Source organism: Pantherophis guttatus, chromosome 4 (assembly GCF_059756535.1).
Source record: "Pantherophis guttatus breed Tessera chromosome 4, ASM5975653v1, whole genome shotgun sequence".
Lineage (NCBI taxonomy): Eukaryota > Metazoa > Chordata > Lepidosauria > Squamata > Colubridae > Pantherophis > Pantherophis guttatus.
Window position 1 is genome coordinate 59,391,657 of NC_142066.1, and position 25,101 is coordinate 59,416,757.

Sequence of the window (25,101 nt, forward strand, 5' to 3'; positions counted from 1 at the left end):
CAACTGGCTTTCATGGCTAAGACTGGACTTGAACTCACAGTCTCCCTCTTTATAGTCTGATGCCTTACCTTACTAGACCAAACTGTCTCTGATTTAGTGAGTTCTTATGCCCTGGCATCTACTCTACAACACACAATTCTTAATCCAGGTCAGGTTTATTATATTATTTGAACCTGAAATATCAGCATTCAGTATATATATTCATATCCCTCTCATACTCCTTTTTCAAATAAGCAAATTTATGCAGAATGCAGAAAAGAATAAGGAATAGGAATGCAAAGGAATTATAAGAAAAAGAGTGAACAATCCATAAATATAGTTTACACCAAGTCATTTACTGTACTTCCCCATGCTTTTCTATCCTAACAAATTATTGGGATTATTGAATGACAGAAGCATTAAAGCCAGGAATCAGCTATGCTGGAAAACTTAAATCCAAGAGACAACATACATCAATCAAACAAACAAACAGGAAAATAACAAACTTCAGATAACAAATAGCAAGAGCCTTGGTAGTACAGTGGTCTAAAGCACCCTGTTATTAAGATCAGCTACCTGCAATTACTGCAGGTTCGAATCTCGCCAGGCTCAAGGTTGACTCAGCCTTCCATCCTTTCTAAGGTAGGTAAATTGAGGACCCAGTTGTGGGGGCAATAAGATGACTTTGTATAAATATACAAAAGGATGAAGACTATTGCTTAGCGCATTGTAAGCCGCCCTGAGTCTCCGGTGAAGGGCGGCATATAAATCAAATGAAAAAAAACAAACAAACCTACTCTTATTTAATTTATATCCTGCTTTCTATGAAGAATTAAAAATCACAGGATAGTTGAAACTCTAACAGTGCTGTGTCAACAAATATGGAATATGAGTAAATGACTGGAGTTCAAGAGGAAGATTGTTATCCCAGTGCCACCTGATACTGCTTTTCAAAAAATATACATAAAATACATGAAATGAATAGGGGAAGGGAAAAGCAATAGCATTTTATGAGGTTCAGACAACATAAATTAAACAAAACATGTCTGAAATTGCAGAGTGGTATACCTTTTATATCTTTAACAGTATTAAGAGGTTGATATTATGCTGCTTTAGTATTTTATGATGTTAACCCTGAACATGAACATAATTCAATTTAATTATTCTTTTTTATAACTTCCATGAAAATGCTGTGGTAGTGCATGTTTAGAATAAACATTCGAATATAACATTGTTCCACGTTTTATTTTTTGCTTCCCTCCTTTACCAATAGCACGCTTTGCAAGGCTATTGGCACCGACAGCCCATACTTTGATCAGAACAATTTAAACGTGAAAAATTAAAACTGATTTATTTATATAATTCTTTTTTTAATTTGAAACAACGTAGCACACGAAACCTTTCTCCAGAATAAAAAACAAACAAGCAAACAACAGACATGACGCCAAAACCATTCTCCGAGCTCAAGGCCTAAGAGCGACTCATTCATCGCTTCTTAGTACGCGTGGCTGATGACGTTTTGTATTCCAATTGACCGCCATGACAGTCTCTGTATGATAGAGGGAGGCATATTTGCATATTCGCCGTTTAGTCTATTTTGATTGGTAAACCCAAGCTCCTCCCTCGTTAACGTGCCCTGGGCGCTTGTCACTGCGGGGGCAGACAGGCGGTGGCTCGAGACGCTTTTTTTTTTTTTTTTTTTTGGAGCTTCGTCGGTCGGTCCTCGGCATCACCATGTTGCGGGTCTGTCAGCGCGTGGCCACCACAGCGGCTCAGGTGAGCAACGCGAGAGAGCTGGTGCCTCCGGCGCCGCTCCAATGTCAGTTGCAGCCTTTTTGTCACGGGCGCCCGCTTCTCGTAACGAATTGGCAGGAGAAACGGAAGAGGAGGCCTCTTGATTCCAGCGCGGCTTAACCGCAGCCGTGAGGGAAAAGCAGTATGTGGGAACTACTCCGTCGCCTCCCCGTTGCAGGAGACCGGGCGAGCAGGGAAATACGGTGGGATGCGGCTGGTTCGCGTGGCGTGCGCTTAAATTAAGCCTACGCTTCCCATCAGGCAGTGCGGGCTGGCGCCCCTTTTTCCAGGGGAGGCGGCTCTGAAATTTCTTGATGCCTCGGCTGGCGGTTACTCCTCCTTCTGCGACAGGCTTAATAAGAAAGACGAGAGCCTCAAGTGCCGACCGGGCATGGTCACCCTCGTTGACTGCTGGGTGGTGGGCAAGGGCCTCTGGGGTTGGCAGGCTCCTTGGGTCACCTCTAATTCGGAGCACGGCCTGTAACTCCTGGAAGCTCTTGGTATTTCAAGGACTTCCTCCACTGTGTTGTCGTGAGAGGCAGCTGAACAACATCCAGCCATCCATGCTAGTCACAGTCTTTGTGGCCACGGTCTTTGTGACAACATAGGAAGACTATGACCTTGCTTGAAAAGCAATTTCTTAAAATTACTTATTGCTCTCAGTATTTCCTTTTTTAGGAAGAGAAAGAATGTGTAATCTGGAAGATCTGTTCCTTCGTGAAAAGGTGTGAAACAGGTAGAGGTGGTTTTGGTGCATTCAACCCATACTTTTGAAAAAAAACAATTCGATTTAGCATATTCCACAACTTTCTTCCTAGTACTAAAAACATCCAATGCATACGTTTCGTTTATTCTAATATTCCTTTAAGTTTAGTTGCAAAATAAACCTTTATAGAATAACTTTTCCATTCTTTTTTTAAAATTTAGAATATCTTAGGATTCTAATCAATTGTATCTTTGGACCGTGGAAACATGGAACACACTTTAGCCCCCTAGAATAGCCCCATAGTGCAAGAGATGGAAAACAGGGCATTTGACTCCTTGCCACATGATTGGAGAAATAACAGGAGTCAGTAGAAACATCAGAAGTTTTGTGCAAAGATCAATGACACAATGGAAGATATGGTTGCTGGTCAGTGGTGATAGAATGGGAGAGGTTAATATCAAGAGAGGAATTTTACAAGGAGACTCATTTTTGTTTGTCATTGCACTGATTCCTCTGTAAACAATACTGAGCCATAGCTAGCAAACAAAAACATCTGCCAGGCTATTTACATAGATGATTTAAAGCTATTATGGAAAGACACCATCTGAAATAGAAGCACTATTCTGTCCATATACATAGCTAAGATACTGCAATGGAGTTTAAACTGGACTAATGTGCCATGCTTATCATCAAATGAGGAAACATAGTGAAAACTAAAGGAATCAAGATGCACTATGGAAATATCACTAAGAGTCTGAATAAAGACAGTCTTGTAAATAAATACCTGAGTGTCCTTAAAAGTTGATGGCATCAAGCACATTGAAGTCAAGAAAAAGATTAGAAGTGAATATATCAGGAGAGTGAAGAAGATCTTGAAGTCAAAACTCAAGGGGCTTAGTGGAAACACTATCAAGGCAATCAACACCTGAGTAATTCCAGTCATTAAATACACCTCTGGAATAGTGGACTAGACTCAAGCAGAACTAAGGGTCCTGGATATGAAGACCAGAAAAATAAAGGCAATGAATCAAGTGATCTATGTAATGATGTTGATAGACTTTACTTACCAAGGAAAATGGGTAGGCATTCAATGTTGGAACTCCATCAGGTAGTTGAAGAAAAGAAAAAAGGGCATTGGAAGAATATCTGAAGGATAGTGAAGATGATTCACTGAAGCTAGTACACCAGGAAGGCTTACTGAATATTCAAGAGATCAAAATGCCTTACAGGAAGGGCCACATGAAGGACAGAAAGGAGGCATGGGAAGACAAAGCATTACATGGCCAGTATATAAAAAATTGGAGAGAAAGTAGATAATAATACCTGGCAATGCCCAAGAGCAAGAAAGTTGAAGAAAAAGAAATGGGCTGATTCTGGCTGCACAAAATCAAGCTTTAAGGACAAATGCATACAAAGCCAGATTTGAGAAGACAACAACAAGTAGCAGTGCCACTTCTGCAAAGAAGCTGAAGAAACAGCTGTTGCAAGAAGATCACACTGACTGACTACAAGCAACAACATGACAAAGCAGCAACAATGGTATTTTAAAATCTGCAAGAAATATTTGCCTGGAAGCAAGAACTGATGGGATCATAAAATAGAGAAGGTCATAGAAAATGAAGAAGCTAAATTGCTCTAGGACTTTAGGATCCAAACAGACAGGCACCTGCCACATGACACCCCAGACTTAACAATTGTCAGTAAGAAAAAAAGACTGGATAGTGGTCCAGTCAACTGGAGAAGATAACAAAATACCAAAGCGGTAAATAGAAATAGAATGACTGTGACAGAAGTAAGCAGAGATAGCCCCAATAGTAATAGTCATCTTGAGTGCAATCCTAAAACAACTGGAGCACCACTTGAATACCATCGGCATTGACAAATTCACCCTCAATCAATTGCAAAAGCAGCCTTAATTCAGAACAGTTTACAATCATCCACATAGCCTACCAAGGGAAGAATTGGATAGGTGGATAAAAATGCCAGATCCAGTCCAGACATCTAGGATGAACCATAATCTTGATTTTCCTTTGGAGTTCAATTGTTAACAATTACTGTGTTTCCCCAAAAATAAGACCCTGTCTTATATTTTTTTTGAACATTGAAATAAGCGCTTGGCCTTATTGCAATGTGCTCAAAAGCCCAGTTGGTCTTATTATCAGGGGATGTCTTGTTTTGGGGGAAACAGAGTATATTCTGTTTTTTAATTTATGAGGGGGTAAATGAAAAATGTCATGATGCACAAACTATGTGACATGTCATTACATAATCATTGCATGTGTGGCCATTTTAACATGGCTTATTACAGATGCTGTGATTAATGCTGGTTTACAGTAATTTGTTAAAAGTATCAAATAGTACATTTTAAAAGAAAATAGCAGTTAACAGGTTGCATTTAGCATTTAAGAAACAACATGAAAGAAAGTTATTTGAAATGAAGCCTGAGCTTCCACCTCAAAAGTAAGCAGCAGCATGGTCAAATAAAAGGCTTTGGATATTATTACTGAAAAAATCCTTGTTTACATCTAGATTTATTTGTACTATAGTTATTTTTTTAAACATAATGATGCTTACTATTTATAATTATACTAATTATAATCATAATATTTACAATATTTTAGCACATCTATTATATGTCAATTTTAATGCTTGTGGATTTGAATAGGGTGGTTCTATTATTTTAAAATTTACCTAAAATTAAAATGGATTCCATACATTATAGTTGGCATAGGATCTTTTTGATACATATTGTACTTCCATATTTACATAATTTAAACGTCTTTCAAATTTAATAAATCTTGAATGTCAGTAAAAAGGCCAACATCCTCAATCCAAAATATAAAGAATTATTCCTTAGACTGCAGGCAGATCTGTTGCTTCTGATTTTCTTTTCCTTTTTTTTAAATCTCGGAAACCTTATCTAATTGCTGCTGAAATTTGGCAGCATGGTTTCTATCTCTTAAGCGAACAATATAAAAGAACTAGAGTTAAAATAGGTTAACAGTTTTAAAACCATAATCAATGTAGCCATATCCATTTTTCCTCTAATTCCTGTTCATTATTGTCCTTAGCCCTCTACTCTTTAAAATTTAATATTGGTTTATTATTCATATTACTGTATGGCATTCTCAAGGAATTTAAGAGGTATTATTCCCAGTTTCAATTTTTGTACCCCTGTTCTGTGAAAATAGTTGGACTAACAGAAGTTGCATCTAAAATTCTGCATGTGCCTTATTGACAGACACCTCATTGTATCAGTATTCTGTTTAGAAAAACATTTTCATGGCTTTTTGTTAACAATTATATACAGAACATAGGCATTTCTTTAAGTGCTTCCCAATTTTTAATTTTATGATACAGCCATTAGACTTTCAGTTAATTTCAGTAATTACAGTAGTTAACTGTAGGACAGTAGCTCTTAAATTCCATGGAGTAGCATATTCTGGGAATATCTTGTACAATAGGTGTGCTACTTATTTTTGTGTTCAGTCACTCAGGCCTTGATCATCTCGCACTTGGACTAATGGAACACATAAATGGGTCTTGTATGAGAAGCTATAGCGGATCAGAATGATATCTGCATACCAAGTAGCATCTCAGTAGCACTCATCTATCCAATGAGTGCACGTAACCATCATAACTGAGATGCTACTTGGTATGCAGATATCCAGAATATCCATATTGGTCCCTCATATTCTTAAAAAAATTAAAAATTTATCTGTGTTCTTCAGAGAAAAGTGTGTTAATGTTATAAATCTGAAGTTCCAGTCTGACAACTTGTGATGCAGATTATTTTCTGCATTGAACATTATTACATTCTACTTTTATGGAAGAAAATAATCAAATTGGACAATGTTTTTATCCAACAGTTCAATTAGATGAGAACTGAAGATAAGGCTAAGAGTGCCAGAGAGATTAAATACAATTCTAGACACCCTTTGCAGAATAGTATAATCTTTTTCATTTCAAGTAGATGAAAGTTCTGATTCAGCAGACACGTTTGATGCGTTTGTTAGATAGGACTATGAAGGGTCTGTTAGAAGAAAAATCCAGTCTTGATTCCAAGCCGGGAGAAAAGCGTTGGAAATAAAATGGAGGCTGACTGGCTACAAAGAAAGAAGTTTCTTTATGAGCAGAACCAACAACAGCATGTAGTTCTGGGACAGCTTACTCCTTGGCTTAGGAATGGATGGTTTTTTTATAGGGTTCTGAGATGCTCTAGAGCAGGGGTGTCAAACTCAAGGCCCTCAGGCAGGATCTGGCCCGCGGGGTGCTTAAATCTGGCCCGGGGAGCTGATCTGGAAATAGCAAAGGACCGCCCCACAGTGCCTCGGCTAGCAAAAACAAGGTGCAGGGGGGCTGCGTGCAGCCCCCGTTTTCAGCCTGGATGGCCTGCACTCTGCCAACAAAAATGGGACGCAGGGTGGACACAAGGGGCCTCCCACACCCTATGTTGGCTGGCAAGGTGCTGCAGGAGGCGTTCGTCCTGTTTCTCCCCTGGTCAGATCGTGGAGGAGAATACAATGCTGATCTGGCGCTCAAAGAAATCCACTTTGACACCCCTGCTCTAGAGGGTTGTGCAATTGAGCCCTGTGTCTTCTGATATTCTAATGGTGGTTGGTAAATCGTATTATGTTCTAAAGGCCATGTCCTGTTCTTAGAATGTGGATGGGGGATGTAAATTTTAATCAGTTCCAACCTTTTGTGTGTTTTGCTTATTAATAGATCGGCACAAAATGTCCATCTCTAAAGGCTTCAGGCATCTGCTGGGGCTATTAAGAAAGACTGGAGCTGCTTTCTGCTTTTAAGAACATGTTTCTCCATTTTTCTTTTGGGGAAACATAATATTCTGTCTCTCTTAATGTTAAGAATAAAAGAATATTTAATCTGGGGAGGGGAGGCTTCCTACAGGTCCAATCAAAATCATTTCTAGTGAGTAATTGTCAGAAATTGTAAACTTATCAGTGATTATACTATTATTATATTATCCTGTTATATACTGTTATAGTGCATTATATTATTCAAAATGTGAAACCTCCAGCCTTTCATCCATGAGTCACTTATACCAATACAACATTTGACTAGTTAACAATAATAACTTACTTAAGCAACACAATTTTTTTCTTTTAAGTGAGATAAATCTGAATGTAAGGCAGTCCTCAATTTATGACCGCATTAAGTCCAAAATTTTTGTTGCTAAATTGTTAAGTGAGTTTTGCTCTATTTTATATTTATTGCCAAAGTTATTAAGTGAATCATTGCAGATGTTAAGTTAGTAACATGGTTATTAAGTGAAACTGGCTTCCTCATTGACTTTGCTTGTGAGGAAGTTGATCACAGGACCCTAGGACACTGGAACTGTCATAAATACATAGCAGTTGCTAAATGTTCAAATTTTGATAATGTGACTATGGGGATGCTGCAATGGTTGTTGATGTCAAAAATGGTCATAAGTCACTATTTTCAGTGCTGTTGTAACCTTGAAGTAACCACTAAACAAATGATTGTAAGTTGAGGACTATCTGTAACAATGCTAAAATTAAGTTCATAAAAAGTTAAATCAAGAATTAAAAACTTGGTGTTAGCAAAAAGTTCAAATTTTTTTCTTTACCATAGTTACAAAAAATATATAGTTTCTATCTCTGATGCAATTTCTGCAGCAATCAAAGAATAACTTTTGATCCAACTGAAAACCTAAATGAATATTTTCTTTATTTTCTTTCCAATTGCTACCAGTAAAATCTGGCTAAGAACCAATTCCTTGTTGGTGCTACAATTAAGAAATGTTACAATTCAGTGCTTTAGAAAGAGATTCATTAATTGAACATTCTCCACCTTAAAAGCATTGTAAGCACTCTCAGTAGATTTTTCTTCGAACTCTAGAAATGAATATTCACATTTATCAGATTTCTAATGCCATTGTCAGTGTATACATGTGGGAGTCTTTCCTAGCATTTAATTTTCTTCAAGAATAAAAAATAATGTTGACTGAACATTTAATCATACTACTAGAGCATGGGTGTCAAACTCGCAGTGTCACATTGCCATCACATGACGTATCACGACAGTTTCCCCCTTTGCGTAGCTGGGATGGACGTGGCCTGTGTGTGATGCATCTGCCCTGCAGGCCGTCAGTTTGATACCCTTGGACTAGAATTTCCTAACATAAATTTGCTTTGTTATGCAAAGCAACAAAAGAATGAATGAACTTTTTTCATTTTTTAAAAGATAGGTGCTTAAATTTGAAAATTAAAAAAATGGTCCCAGTTATTTAAATTATATTACTCTGCTTTAAAGTGATGTTGAGAGTAGCCTAATTGCTGTATTTTGAACCATTGGGAAAAGCTTGGGAAAACTAGAGTATCCTAACATAGATTGTGTTGTAGTACTTTAATTGAATGTAAGCAAGGCATTAAAAAGATTATAAATTAATAACAACCGGTTGCTAAGAGATTTCTGAATCTGGGATGGAAATTACAGTTCTTGATCTGATGTCTTAATCAGATTAACTTCTTGGTCTCATAGCATAGCACTTAGACTTATATACCACTTCACAGTGCTTTACAGCTCTCTCTAAGCAGTTTACAGAATCAGCATACTGCCTCCAATAATCTGGATCCTCATTTTACCAACCTCGGAAGGATGGAAGGTTGAGTTAAGATTCGAACTGCCAAATTGCAGGCAGCTGACAGTCAGCAGAAATAGCCTGCAGTATTGCATTATAACCACTGTGCCACCACGGCTCATAGCTATCCTAGCAACATTTTCCAGGTCATTGGGGGGCGGGGGCGGGGAATCTGTATTATTTGTGGTTTTATGCTATCAAAATATCACAGAAGTTAAACTAAGGTGGGCAGAAGCCAATAAATAGACAGTTATTTGCAAGGCTGCTGTAATAACAATATTAAAGATTAGTAAAACATGAGATAAATTAAATGAATTTGAATTGAATCATTATTCATAACATATTGTATTTTTTTTAGAATTGTCTTTGTAGTAAAAGTTCACTCCGTTCTTCACGACTGTCTCGTGGATATGCCTCATCTAGAGAACCTGGGTATGTAGATTTATAAAACGGTTTTTTAAATTAATTCTCAATAGAGGTGATATAAGGAGCCTTCCTCTAAATATACTGTACAATTGTTATGCTAGCTGGGAGATCTAAGGTATTTTTCTTGATAGAGCAATGCTTTGGATACATATTTTTTTGTATCTTCCTTTATTGAATGCAAGAAATAAAAACCGTTACAAAACAAATGATATGCCAAACTAACTAAAAGTAAATATTATCACGCTTCCAACATTATTATATATCTTCAGGAAAAGCCAATCTTCACATCTCATGTACACATAGTCCTTGCTTAAGAACTGGTCATTTTATAACCATGTGAAGTTACAATGGCGAGATAATGGATGCTTCATTTTAATACATAGCATAACACTGTTCTTATTCCTACCTTACTGTTTTCATAAAGATCTGCTTACCTTCAGATAACTTTGTGAAATATAATTTAGAAGAAATAAAATAAGAAACTAATGAATGTTTTTTGTAATAACATGTTTTCTGCCATATACTTATTTTTCCATTTACTGATTATTTTCACTTAAAGGAAGTGGGTGCTAGTGAGTGTTCCAATACAAGGCAATTTATATTTAGTGTCATACTGATGCTCTTTGAATATTTTAATGCAAAAGAATTTCTGATAGAAAAGTTACAAGAACTTATTTTAGAAGAACCAATGAAACACAAAAGCGCTGTTAGGTGTACCAGTGAATTTTCATACTGGTTTTATTAAACAGCCAATCATTTCCTATGAATACAGGTAGTTCTCAACTAACAACCATAATTGAGCCCAGAATTATAGCCGTAAATCATTGTGGTCTTTAAGTGGGTCACTATGTGACCAGGCCCAATTTTATGATATTTTTGCAGTGGTTATTAAGCAAACATTGTGATCATTAAGTGAATCCAATATATCCATTGGGCACTTTTTCTTGTAAACTAGAAATAAACATTGAAAACCAGCAAAAAATATCGAAAAGTATGGTCATATAACCAAAGAATGCTGCAAACAGCCATCAAGGGCAGCTTGTTGCCAGAACCCAAAATACAATCTCATGACCACAGGATAATGGTGCAATTGTAACCTTGAAATTGGGTTTTAATTACATTTTTTTGGGGGGGGGGGGGTCTGTCATAACTTTGAATTGTTGCTAACCGACCCATCATAAATCAAGGGCCAGTTGTACTCATAAATTATGTTTGGGAAAACTCTGTTCACAGCTTGCCTTAAGTGTTTAAAGTTGAGAAAAGGAAAAATCCCACTTTACCTTGAATTATATTAATGTTGCAAAGAGCAGTTGTGCTGTCCTGAAGAAGAAGCTGCTTTGAGAAGTTTCTGACAGATGTTCCCAAGCAGTTTTTTATCTTCAAATCCAGCCTTAGTTATAATACATTGGATTATATTTTATATATTATTGGGAATAGCATTTATGTAATGATAATGATTTACAGAAGTTTGAAATTTCTCTCATTTGCATCCAAAGATATATGATGCTGATACTTACATACAGATAGTTAAGGCTTTTTGATTGTTAACAAGAAGTTAACCTAGGAAGAGAGTAAGGCTTCCTAATATATATCTGATACTCTTCTTTCTGTTTTTTAAAAAAATACATATCTAAAAGGCTTTTTTTTTTTTAACAGTGTTTCTGCAGGAAAAATAATTGGTGCCAGTGTTTTGTTTGTTGGTGGAGGAATAGGTGGAACTATTTTATATGCAAATTATGATCCACGCTTCCGAGAAAATGTAGAGAAGACAATCCCTTATTCCAGCGATTTGTTTGAAATAGTTTTGGGTCCTCTTCCTTCTAATATTTCAACACCAAAGAAACCAGTAAGTTTTTTTTTCCTGAAGTGATATATGCTTTGTTTCCCTAATTTTAAATTGCATTTAGGTTTTGGAATATATTATATATATGTAATTCAAGAAGCTTCTTCAGGATATAATTTCTTTTCTAGAATGTATAAAGGTTACCTCAAAAAGATTATTTGATTTTGAGAATCCCCTTTAAAGACCTTCTGGTTGAAGTTCTGATACTGTTCTTAGTTTATTAACTTTTAGCTTGTTTAAACTTTAGGGCTATGTTTTTATCCTTGAAAATGAAATTCTTTCCTTGTGAACTTTATTTATTTCATAGCTAAGATGAAATTCATGATGAAGTTATATCATGTTACTAAGTACTGAGAAAGCAAAAGGAATTTTCTTTTTCTCTCAGTGGGAATGAAGCACAAATAAAAAAATTAAAATTATAGCAAGAAAACCTCCTAACTAATGGAACTAAATATTTTTTCCCACAGATACAGTCAGCTCCACTAAATATATCTTCTGTAGCAGAAGTAAAGAAAGAATCTAAACAAGCAGTTGTGAGATCTCCAAAGAGCAAAACGGATACTACTTCAGCTACTACTGAAGAAAAAGAAGGTAAAAACAGACTATTGCCCTAAAATCCCACTAAGCAACAGTGTCCTATTTATGAAAGATTCAATGTTTGAAACTAGCTGTTATTTTAAACTAGCTCTAATCTATTTTTCTTTTGAGAGTATTAATACCTGCGTGTCCTTTTATATTAAGTGCTTGTTGTTAACATCTGTTGTTGAAATACTCTTTAAAATATTTTATGTATAAAATTATTAAAATGTTAACAGCATTTTGTAACAAATAGAAGAACCACAAATGTTCAGAAAATTATTGATGAATGTATAGTCAAAGAACAAATTAAAAGGAAAAATACCAGAAATTGTTGAGACTAATTAAATAAATTAAGAGAAGGAATATATGTAATAGATTGAATAGATTTAATTAAATAAGATAAAATATTTTATATGTATATACAAAGAGTAAGAAAGTAAATAGCATTAGGAATCTTTATGGATTCTCAAATATCTAAGCAATTCTTACAGCAGCTATAAATAAAATTTTAGAAATATCAATAGAGATACTTGCTGATATAAAGTGTATAGTTTGGCACTCAAATTAGAAATAATCCTTATACTTACCAAGAAAGGGAGACTATATTAGAATCAGTTTCCAATATTGAAATAAGGGGAAGTACAAGAGAACATGAGTTACTGATTTAACTTTCTGAGGATATGCAGTTATGATTTCATTGGAAAATATTTTTATACTGGCATTCCGCATGTTTGTTAGCAGGTCATTAAATCTTGCTAATCTGAATACTTTTCAGCATGACAGAGAAAACTTCGTAAAATAATTAGGGATAACAAAAGAATTGAGATAAAATTCTTTAAGATAATTTGGAACATTAGATCAGCCAGTTTGTTAATCAAGATCTAAAACATGTTGCTTTATTTTAGAAATAGCTTTCTCCAAACTAGTTGTCATTGGTGATTAGATTGGTAGGCCATAATTGGAAAGATAATTTCCTATGGCTTTTTAGAGAAAGGGTTGAATTTTTCTTTAAGAACAAGTAGGACTGGAGATTTGCTTCCAAAATCTAGTTGCAGTCAGTATCTCAGGTGGTGGCCTCACATACAAAACAGTTATTAGAAGAATCTCTAGTTTAAGTTAAAATAAAACATTAAAAATGAATTGATAAGCATGGGACATCATATTTTTATAAACACAAAATGGAGTACAATTAGATTACCATAGCTCTATAAAATTTGATTGCTGCTGGAAAAAAAGTACTACCTATATCTACCTGATTATTACTTTTAAATCCTTTATGCGCAAAGTAAAGATTTACCTATTTTTTACTTCTATGTGGAAAAAGACTGAAATGCCATACATTGGTCTTTAAAGCATTTGGTTTATTCTGTTTATATACTATTTAGATGGCAATTGGAATATTAAGAAAAAAACTGCCTTTGCATTTCAATAATTAGTTTCAAGCTTTCCATATTGACAGAAGTTAGCTTCTTTTCTGCCTCAAATAAGATTTTGGAAGAGCTTCCAAAGTCCTCCTTGAAGCAAAGAAGGAGAGGAGGGGCAATAGCAGTGGCATGGAATAATGCATGAATGGAGTTTATGTACATTTTACAGTGCCAATCATTCACTTAGTTCACTGTGATCATAGGTCATAACAACATGATATAGAATACAAAAGAAATGAAATTAGAAAAAGAAGAAAAAGAAAAAAAAACAACCCCAAAAAGTATATAAAAGAATTACATTTGAGAGCCCATTTGGTGTAGTGGTTAAGTCAGGGTTAGTTTCAACCCAACCTACCTCATAGGATTTTTGTAGGAAGAGGCAGGGGTGTTATGTATGCTCACCTCATTGAGTTACTTATGAAATGAGATGGATGGATGGATGGCAAGAAAGAGAGAGAGAGAAAGAAGAAAAGAAAAGATAAAAATCAGTACTATTTAAAAGAAAGCTTTGTAAACATAGTGATCTGGCTATTAACTATTGGATCACATCCCCGAGAACATAGTTCAGTCATTCAGCATCCAATCCTTTATGTATCATCAATATTTACAGCAGGCTCAGAAGTCGCTCACATAATCTCAGCAACAGGGGAAGCATTGTCAGTACCAGCTCCAGGAATGCAGCAGGAGGACGAATGCCACAAAAGTCACGTTCAGCAAAAACCTCCTGACTTAGGTATCTTTTGTTTATCTGCAAAATTCTGAAACAAATATAATTATGGAAATTCAGAGTTAGATCCATTATATGTGAATGTTAACTATCAAGATTCTTGCCATCTCTTTGAGCAAGAATTCCTCAATTGATTAATATATGACTTGTTTAATATTCTGCAGGTTTTGTATAACCACTTTTAATATTTTGTTACTGATTGTGCTTAGTTTCTTGAGATCCTTAGTGATGTGAAGATTAATAATTTTGTCCTTTAAGATAGCAGTTGGTTTAAAATGATTAATTTTTATGACTGTAATTTAAAATTTCACATTGTCATCTGCCTAATTACTGCTTTTAGTAACCAAAGCAGTGTATGTGCGTGTGTGTGTATACACACACGCACACAACTACAATGTGGCAAAAAAGTCATAAAAGTATTTATTTTGTATAGAAAGTGATAAAACTTACTTATTTTGGTTATGAGGTTAACTTCTCTCTTTAGTTCAAATGAAGTTTATTTCAAAGACTGAAACAATTAATGATATGATTTATTTGTTAACAAAAACTAACATCCGTCTGAATTTTTATAGTTCTATTATTGCTATATTCCTTTCTTGGCATTTTTACATATTTCTACAGTAATATTTGATTTTGGGACCTATTAATGAAAAAATGGGCATGCATTATCTTTTATTCTTCATACATTATTGGGTTTTAATCTATTTTTATATTATTCAAAGTAAGTTAAAATACAAAACACCAGTTGAATACTGATTAATATATGACACCAATATTAGCTTCCCACCCCTTGCAAAACAGACCCCAAAATATTTTAAATTATTAAACTAGTAATTCTATTAACCTGCCTTATATATTTTTGAACCCTGAAATAAGCACTTGGCCTTTTTGCTACGCACTCAAAAGCTCGATTGGGCTTATCAGGGGATGTCTTATTTTGGAGGAAACAGGGTATTAATGACAGAATAGTTAAGAAGAGGAACAACAGTAATAAAGAAGGCAAGATCTAAATTTCAAAACCTTCTGTTAACAAACTGTCTTGTAATGAACTCGTAGAAAATTTACCATGGCTACTTAATGATCCCAAATGATCCCAAAAATTAACACTGGTCCATCCTGGATCAAATATGTTTGTTTCTTAAAACCATCTCTTATTAATTGTTGTCTGATTAAATATAATTAGTCCAATCTCCAAAGCCAGCATATCTTCTCCAAAATTGTTTCCCAGTTAAGTGTGATAAATCCATTCCCCAATCTTCTTCAGTCCCCTTAAAAAAAGAACAATTTATCACTTATCCACTCAGTTTTGTGCTATTGTATAAGAATGCAGATTTGAACTTTAGGGAGACATAGGGAATTGACTCAGTTAGTTTTAAGTTGTAGAGTCCATATTTCGTCCCAGCAAATATACTGCTTTCAAATCACATTCCTTTGGTGGGTTTAATGTATCTACATTTACTTGCCTCTGAATGTTTTCCACAACCGTTATCAATTCATCAAACATTTTTAAAAAGCTTTCAGCTGGGAATTGCGTGTTACCAAACTGTCTTTTTTCGAGCATCAATGTCTCTCCCTTGTTTGTAATATGATATGTTGTTGCTCTATATAGTAGATAAGAGAGTTCTTCATAAGGAAATAGAGAGAGGAGCAGAGAAGATATTTTCTGGATATTTTGATCTGAAATTAAAACAAAGATTGAGAAAGATAAGTTCCAAATGTTATGCAAATTAGTAAAATAGAAAATCCCTGCAGTGAATGTCCAATAAAAATGTAAATCAAGTAAAAACTTTCACTATCCAGGAACATCCTGTGATTTTTCTACAAAAAATCAGAAATTAATGAAAACAGCCAAATAAATCAAGGGAAAAAAGCAAAAAGAACAGATAAAATCTAGCATGGGGTTGAAATAAATCAGCATTCAACCAGCCAGTTTTAAAGATAAAAACCAAAGCAAAATACAAAAGTTAAAGTTAAAACCCAGGCTTGCTTACAAGAACTCAGAAGAAAAGATGATTGAAAGATTAACCTTCTAGCTGCTACTACTACAGGGAACTGCAGTCTACTGGTCAGCAGCCATTTTGGAGAGGAGCCTCATTATTGGGTTTATTGTTCAATTGAAACTTGAAGTGTTAAAAAAATCTCAATAAAATATCCTAGATTTTTTTGGGGAAAACTTTAGCAATAAAATATGAAGTTGAGAAAATAAAAAATATAAATATTGTTCTTTTTTTTTCTTTTTATTTCTGATAGACTACTTGTCTTAATAATGTTTATTTTTATTTATTTATTTATTTTATTCAATTTGTATACTGCCCTTCTCCTAGTGGACTCAGGGCGGTGCACAGCCAAAACTAAAACACATGACAATACAAAATTTAAAATTATTAAAAGAATTATATACTTTGGCCCAATTTTAAAACAATTCGAATTAAAACCCATTGACAGATTAAAAGCTAAACAACTAAAAAACTAAAAAAGGGGGGTGTTCACGCCAGCCCTGCTTGATGGAAAAGAAAAGTTTTCAGGGCACGGCAAAAGACCCGGAGATCCGATATCCTTCTTATCTCCGGGGGCAAATCGTTCCAGAGGGCAGGAGCTGCCACAGAGAAGGCGCTCCCCCTGGGGGTCGCCAGCCGACATTGCCTGGCTGACGGCACCCTGAGGAGTCCCTCTCTGTGGGAGTGTACTGGTCGGTGGGAGGCTATCGGCGGCAGAAGGCGGTCCCGCAAATACCCAGGTCCTATGCCATGGAGCACTTTAAAGGTGGTAACCAACACCTTGAAGCGCACCCAGAAGGCCACTGGAAGCCAAAGCAGCTCACGCAGGAGAGGTGTCATATGGGAGCGACCCTCGCTCCCATAATCCCCCGCGCGGCCGCATTCTGCACCAGTTGGAGCCTCCGGGTACTCCTCAAGGGGAGCCCCATGTAGAGAGCATTGCAATAGTCCAGGCAGGAAGTGACGAGCGCCTGAGTGACTGTGTGTAAGGAATCCCGATCCAGAAAGGGACGCAACTGGCGAATCAGGCGGACCTGATAAAAAGCCCCCCTGGCCACGGCCGTCATATGCTCTTCTAAAGACAGCCGTGCATCCAGGAGGACGCCCAAGTTGCGAGCCCTATCCGTGGGGGCCAATAACTCGCCCCCAATAACCAAACATGAGGATGTTTGCCTCATCCTTTTTATTTTCTCCTTTAGAATAACTTAACATGAATATGACTTGAAATACACACACACACACACACGCACAATTTTATTTACTACTTTTGTAACTATTTTTAAATCCCTTTTTAGTGAAATCTTATTGAGAAAGAAATTCTTCTATGTAATTTTGTAAAAATTCAAGATATCTGTCATAGTATTTAGATGTCATAATGAAATAGATTTAAGATGTACTTTTGTATATTTCTGCCCCTACATCTTGGATGTATACTTTCTTAACTTAGCGAACATCCTCTTTGAAAGACGCTAATAAGAAAATCAGTTATCAGAAGTTATTCCATTGATTTCCTCTGACCTTAACAAATGTTTAGTCCAAGGTTTGAAAAAGGAATGCATTTACAGATTATAGTAGTATTCATAAAGGTTTTTGTGGTCTGCTGCTACTATCTTTCATAGTAAGCTAAAATTTGTGGATATCAGGATTTTGCTTTTTTTTTTTTTTTTTGTTATCTGTTTTTAGTATGTTTTCTTAGATAAATTTTACATTTTGTAAGGCTTTCCCCTCAGGCAGCCATAATCTCCACTTTCAAATTGTGCGTCTGTGTTCTCTATTTTGGAGTTGAAGGTACAAACAGAGTTTCATTTTGGCACTGATCAACTGATCAAGATACTTAAATTCCCACTATGAAAACACAGGCCTAAATTTTATTTTAGAACTAGAAGAGCAACATCAAAAGAGCAACTCCTGTTTCTTTCTTTAGTCAGGTGTTACAAGAAATGGGAAATTTTCCATACTTGTACTGAATTCTCCACAGCTCAATGTCAGTGCATAGATTTTACTCTGGCTTCCCAGATGCAGAGTAGTGTTAAAAGCTGCAATGTGTCTTCATACTATTTCGACTGTGAGCAGAAATGTGGATCTTAGTTGTTCATGCTGTAATTTCAAGATTATGTCTAATGTTTGTCTTAATGCCATTAGAATGACTGAAGGCATAATTCAATCATCAAACAGTCATTCCTAATTGGTTTAAGACAAGGTATTAGGAGGACATTTAATATACCTGCAAAATCCTTTTTAAGCACACAGGCCATTATAGAAATCTAACAAAGAAGTCACTTTCTTAAAAATAAGGTGTGCTTAGTATTGGTTTTCCTTTCAGTATTGTGCTTAAAAATATCTATACCTAGGTAAAGAACATCGTCATGGTGATGCTATTGTAAAAGAAAGGCCGCCTGAAGAGGTTGCAGCTCGTCTAGCACAACAAGAGAAAGAAGAACAAGCGAGAATTAAGGGTATGTAGGTAGATATTATGGCTACTTTTATACAATTTCAAAAATATGATTTTAATTTCAGTAGCTCTAAAATAAACCTTAATGGAATTGTTGGCTTTACCCCTGAAAAGATAAGTAATTTATGTGGTTCATATTCATTTTACAACATTTAAAGATATTCTGATTAAAAATAGATTAATGGGCTATTTTAATATACATTTTATTTGGTTTAAGTTGTATTGCTTCTTATGAAGTGGCAAAGTTGTGTTCCAAAATATAGTCTGGAACCATGGACTAGTATGTAGAAGTACTCCATGAATACAAAGCCATGATGAGTGAATCTGGAACTTTAGTGCTTTAACGTAAGTCAGAATGGATAGACAGCCAACTTTAAATACTTAAATCTGGTTTCTGGTCTTGACTTGTCTGCAAACATTTAACTATACTGCTGGTTTTGCATTTCATGAAAAATTAGTCAAATGCCAGATCTTTGGTTTTCTTTTTAATTGTAAGAGAATCATGAAAAAATACATTAAAAATTAAACTGGAAGATTAAGTTAACTATGTAAGGTTAATGATCAATACAATGAATTACAGTTTTTCGCCTTTTCCTTTCTAGCCCTTGCAGCATCCTTGGAAAGCGCTTTGAATAATACTGCTCGTATCACTTTGCAAGCAGTTACTCTCCAGGAAGCTGCTGTTCAGGCGGTCAATCTTCATGCTCAAAAACTGAAAGAAGCTATGGATAACTCTGAGGTGCACATGTTTTATATTTATTATATGTTACAGTTTTGTACGTTTTGTTCGATCTTTTTAATCACTAAGGAAAAGTTGCTAAATATGTCATGTATCTTTAGAGATCAAAACCAATACAAAGGTGGGATGTAAGATATTCAACAGTACAGTAGTCCTCACTTACTAACAATAATTGGGACCAGAAACTCCACTGCTAACAATGCAGTCGTAAGACACAATATCACTTGACTTCCTGCTGGCTTTGCCATTGATTGGTTGGAAGCTGGCAGTGAAAATCACAATAGTGATCACAGGATCGATCATTGGACTTTGCAACCATTATAATTGTGAGCCGATTGCCAGGCACCCAAATTGTGATCACAGATATGGGAATGATGTGACCTTCTTAAGTATCCTTCGTTCAGCGCCATTGTAACTTTGGAATGATGACTGAATGCCTGGACATTAAATGAAGATTACCTGTAATATTATTCACTTATGAAACTTGAGATGATGTTATAGCTTTTTGTTGGAACATATGACATTACTAGGGGAACATTGTAAAAAAAGGAAAAGGCATATGAATAAAATCTATTCAGTTATAGTGCAATAATTGCTCACAACAATGCAAAGTGTGTAACTAAATAAGAAAAAAGGAATCTTTTGTGTAAAACTTCACGAACTTCTGATTGAAAAAAATAACTTGGACTACACCCGTAAGAATCAGATCAGCATGCTCTAGGATTCTCTAGAAAGTTCCATTCCTTGTAATATTTGATTTTGTATATATTTAATTGAAAGTATAATGTTCATACTGTAGAAGGCTATGGTATGGGGTCACACAAATGACTATATCTCCGCAAGTATTGCATCGGCACATGTAACACTTTACCAATGTTAATTGGGGACATGTGTGCATGTTCACACAAAATTTCATCGAAATCCATGATGGTCAAGCAGGGCACTTTTTTGAAATCAGTCCACTTGACATGGAATGACCCAGCTTGGATCTGCCTCCCAGAATACCTCCAATCAGCTGTTCCAGATGGTGGGAATTCCCACCGCCTGGAACGGGCCAAAAGCGGGACGCATGGAGGCAGAAAACGGGGCGTATGGAGGCAGAAAATGGGGCACACAGAGGCAGAAAACAGGATGCACGGGGAAGGCAATAGGTGGTGGTGGTGATGGATGCCGACAGTGCCAATGGACGGCGGCAATCCCCACAGCCTGGAACAGCTGATCGGAGATATTCTGGGTGGCAGATCCAACCACGAAACAGCTGCTCATGCTAAATCAGTCTGTGCTGAACCTGACCAGGCTGTTTGCTACAAGGAGGCAAATTGCTGGGAAGCAGAGGCCAAAGGGTGGGTGGGGCTTTGGCAACATTCACTGTATTTCCATCCATTTTGAGGTGGGGGGGTGAAGTGTGTCTTATAGTCTGAAAAATATGGTGTATGTATGTGTGTGTGTGTATAATTTCTGAATGAAAGCCACTTTTTCAAAGTTAGCGCATTTATACTCCTACTAAAAGGTAGGAAGAACATCTACAAAGGTGTGTATAATCTATGCCACTGATATGGTAGAGTAGAGTAGAGTTAGGAGAACAGAACAATAGAATAGAACAGAACAGAATAGTTTATTGGCCAAGTATGACTGGACACACAAGGAATTTGTTCAATAATGAATAATAAAAATGATAATGTAAATGATAATAATAATGAATAATGAAAATGATTGGATATCTTGAATGTCTTGCTAGGTTCCAAGTGAGAAAAAGGCAGTTCAGTGGCGAACTTTGGAGGAAGCATTGAAAGATCGTAGAAAAGCTGTGGATGAAGCTGCAGATATTCTATTAAAGGCCAAGTGAGTTTTCTAGTTCTTACAGTCAGGTCCAGAAATATTGGGACATCGACACAATTCTAACATCTTTGGCTCTATACACCACCACAATGGAGTTGGAATGAAACAAACACAATGTGCATTAACTGCAGACTGTCAGCTTTAATTTGAGGGTATGTACATCCAACTCAGGTGACCGGTGTAGGACTTACAGCAGTTTGCATATGTGCCTCCCACTTGTTAAGGGACCAAAAGTAATGGGACAGAATAATAATCATAAATCAAACTTTCCCTTCTTAATACTTGGTTGCAAATCCTTTGCAGTCAATCACAGCCTGAAGTCTGGAATGCATAAACATCACCAGATGCTGGGTTTCATCCCTGGTGATGCTCTGCCAGGCCTCTACTGCAACTGTCTTCAGTTCCTGCTTGTTCTTGGGGCATTTTCCCTTCAGTTTTGTCTTCAGCAAGTGAAATGCATGCTCAATGGGATTCAGGTCAGGTGATTGACTTGGCCATTGCATAACATTCCACTTCTATCCCTTCAAAAACTCTTTGGTTGCTTTTGCAGTATGCTTTGGGTCATTGTCCATCTGCACTGTGAAGCGCCGTCCAATGAGTTCTGCAGCATTTGGCTGAATGTGAGCAGATAATATTGCCCAAAACACTTCAGAATTCATCCTGCTGCTTTTGTCAGCAGTCACATCATCAATAAATACAAGAGAACCAGTTCCATTGGCAGCCATACATGCCCACGCCATGCTTCACTGACGAGGTGGTATGCTTAGGATCATGAGCAATTCCTTTCCTTCTCCATACTTTTCTCTTCCCATCACTCTGGTACAAGTTGATCTTGGTCTCATCTGTCCATAGGATCTTGTTCCAGAACTGTGAAGGCTTTGTTAGATGTTGTTTAATCTGGCCTTCCTGTTTTTGAAGCTCACCAATGGTTTACATCTTGTGGTGAACCCTCTGTATTCACTCTGGTGAAGTCTTCTCTTGACTGTTGACTTTGACACACATACACCTACCTCCTGGAGAGTGTTCTTGATCTAGCCAACTGTTGTGAAGGGTGTTTTCTTCACCAGGGAAAGAATTCTTCGGTCATCCACCACACTTGTTTTCCATGGTCTCCCAGGTCTTTTGGTGTTGCTGAGCTCACCGGTGCATTCCTTCTTTTTGAGAATGTTTCAAACAGTTGTTTTGGCCATGCCTAATGTTCTTGCTATCTCTCTGATGGGTTTGTTTTGTTTCTTCAGCCTAATGATGGCTTGCTTCACTGATAATGACAGCTCTTTGGATCTCATCTTGAGAGTTGACAGCAACAGATTCCAAATGCAAATAGCACACTTGAAATGAACTCTGGGCCTTTTATCTGCACATTGTAATTGGGGTAATGAGGGAATATCACACACCTGGCCATAGAACAGCTGAGAAGCCAATTGTCCCATTACTTTTGGTCCCTTAACAAGTGGGAGGCACATATACAAACTGCTGTAAGTCCTACATCGTTCACCTGAGTTGGATGTACATACCCTCAAATTAAAGCTGACAGTCTGCAGTTAACGCACATTGTGTTTGTTTCATTCCAACTCCATTGTGGTAGTGTATAGAGCCAAAGATGTTAGAATTGTGTCGATGTCCCAATATTTCTGGACCTGACTGTATATTACAAAAGATTTTAAAAATATTTGTACTATAAAAATAACAATTGTAGAGTTTTTGTGTTAGATTTTAGTTTCAGTAGTCAGTAATTTAGTTTATACAACAAACTGTACTATAGTTTATTTGGATTGGAGTTAGCGTGTTACTTTCCCAGCTGTTTTGGTTTCTGAACTATTTATAGCTTAAAGGCTAACTCGAGACAGTTTTTGCTTCCACAAAAAATACAGTTAAGCAAACTCTGGGCTGATGATACAGGTAATTCAGATGATTCAGTGACTGGAATCAATAGTTTAATTTTTTTCCATTTAAATTATATATGTCACTTGATTGCATTTCTTAGTGACAGCAATGTTAGAAGTTTGTTACCGTCCTTAAGTGAGGATTGTAGGTTGCTAGGCAAGGACCTCCTTGCAACTTCCTTCTGGTTTCCAAAAAGTACATTCCATGGGGAAACTATCAGGAAGTTGCAAATCTGAAGCAATGCAAATAGGTTGATGGGTAGGTAAATGGCTGCTCTTGGATCAACTGTGACCAGTGACTGGCAATGTGCTGCAAGTGCACAGCCAGGCCGGGAATCACTGCTGCTGGGCTGGGAAGGGTGCACAATGACTGGTGAGATATGACACAAGCATTGGCTAGGCTATGTGTGATTGCTGCTGGGTTGGGGAGATTTACTGAAGTGACTTACTACCTTTCTTGTTGGTTTCCCCCTTGACTTTACTTATAGGAAGCCACCAAGGGGGGTGGAGGGGTCACAAATGGCGATCACATAACTATGGAATGCTGCAGCTTTCACTGTGCAAGCACCCAGATCATAATCATGTGACCGCAGGTATATGGACAACTAGGCCTTTAAAGACCAGTTGTAAGTACATCTTATGCATTCAGAATCACCATAACATCGAATGATCACTGAACAAGTGTCTGAGAACTACATGTCAATAATGCTCAATGACTTCATTAAAAAGGAATTATTTAATTTTTTAAAAGTTCATACTACCTTATTTGGCAAGATCTTTGTTCCCATAGGAGATTTTATTTATAGAGATTTTATTCAGCCTAAAAACATTTATTTATTAATTGAAGTAAATTTATATGGCTTCTCATCACACCCTCATGATTCTGAGCAGTATACAGCAAAATCAATTAAAAACAAATGTAAATAACTATAAAAGAACAATTGGAAATAAAAACCAAGATTTCAGGAAAATTGGCAATATTCTAAAGATTACAACTATCTCACAGGCTGTCTTTTTGGGATCCCTAAGATAGCTCGAAAAACATTTTTAAAGTCTTTCCAGAGGTGGTTAGAGATGAGGCTTACGTCACTTCAAGGGAACTGATGCATATAAATATGTAAATGTTGTAATGTTCATTTTATTAAACATTTTTACATCTGAGCACTTACGATATTGTGTGAACATGTCTGCTGCCTAAAAAAGTAATAACTCCTGCTTTATAGATAATGCACATAGACGGATTTGATTTGCATCTTTTTTTTTGCTTGAATAAACAATGAATGCTGGTATATTTGATGGATTCTGGTTTCATTTAGAGAAGAAATTGAAAAAATGAAAGGTGTGATTGATAATGCCAAGAAATCTCGTATACCTGGAGTCAAACCACACATACAAGGCATAGAAGAGAACCTTCATCGTATGATCACTGACTTGGACAATGTGGTCAAAAAGGTAACTCATACAAAATTGGATTTTATAGATTTTCACTGATGTTAGGGATATTTCAGTGAACTTCAATACTGAAAATCAATTAATATTTTAATATCTTAGAAATGTTAATATATTTTCCCATAATAAACCATAGTACATTTAATAAATAAATATTTTGCTGAGAAGAACATGAAATAGAAACTTATTTCAGTTTTCTTTTTTGAAATATTTTCTTTCAGTTTTATGAATTATTGGATAATTACTGTTGCCTTTGCATTTTTCTATGCTATTAGTATCTCATCTCTATTTTGTATATTTCTAACTAAGGGGTTTTAACATTATCCTTTTAAAATAGTCAGAGGTTAGAGAGTGAGAACCTAGGACAAGAGATGGGAACATGTGAAAGTTTGCTGTTTCTTCAAAAGTAAAAAAGTTGAATTCCTTAACTAGAACTGGTGCTATTTGAATGATTGCCTGTGTAGGTACATAGTAGTTTCTATGCACACACAACTCCTCAGAAGTTCACATAACTACAGAAAATAGATGTTAAAGTCTTCCCTGGGGAGGATTGAATCTTTCATATTTGTTCTATGGAACTTCCATTCAATACCATCAATTGGAAGCTAAGATATATCAGCAGTGGGGGGAAAAGCATTC

At 36.2% G+C, this 25,101-nt stretch overlaps 1 protein-coding gene across 4 annotated transcripts in view; it reads left to right on the plus strand.

Annotated features, from left to right (window-relative positions):
- The first annotated feature begins 1,500 nt into the window (after positions 1-1,500).
- IMMT (inner membrane mitochondrial protein) overlaps positions 1,501-25,101 on the plus strand; it is a 39,199-nt gene continuing 15,598 nt past the window's right edge. Inside the window, exons 1-9 of one of the 4 annotated variants that reach the window (XM_034416146.3) lie at positions 1,508-1,755; positions 9,463-9,536; positions 11,187-11,376; positions 11,841-11,964; positions 13,987-14,109; positions 18,452-18,556; positions 19,155-19,291; positions 21,030-21,133; positions 24,330-24,465. In XM_034416146.3, coding sequence (XP_034272037.1) covers positions 1,714-1,755; positions 9,463-9,536; positions 11,187-11,376; positions 11,841-11,964; positions 13,987-14,109; positions 18,452-18,556; positions 19,155-19,291; positions 21,030-21,133; positions 24,330-24,465 — 1,035 coding nt within the window. In that variant the 5' untranslated portion in view covers positions 1,508-1,713. Of the gene's footprint in view, positions 2,510-9,462; positions 9,537-11,186; positions 11,377-11,840; positions 11,965-13,986; positions 14,110-18,451; positions 18,557-19,154; positions 19,292-21,029; positions 21,134-24,329; positions 24,466-25,101 lie in introns of all 4 variants that reach the window. The other 3 variants (XM_087892263.1, XM_034416148.3, XM_087892264.1) reach the window with 3 other exon arrangements.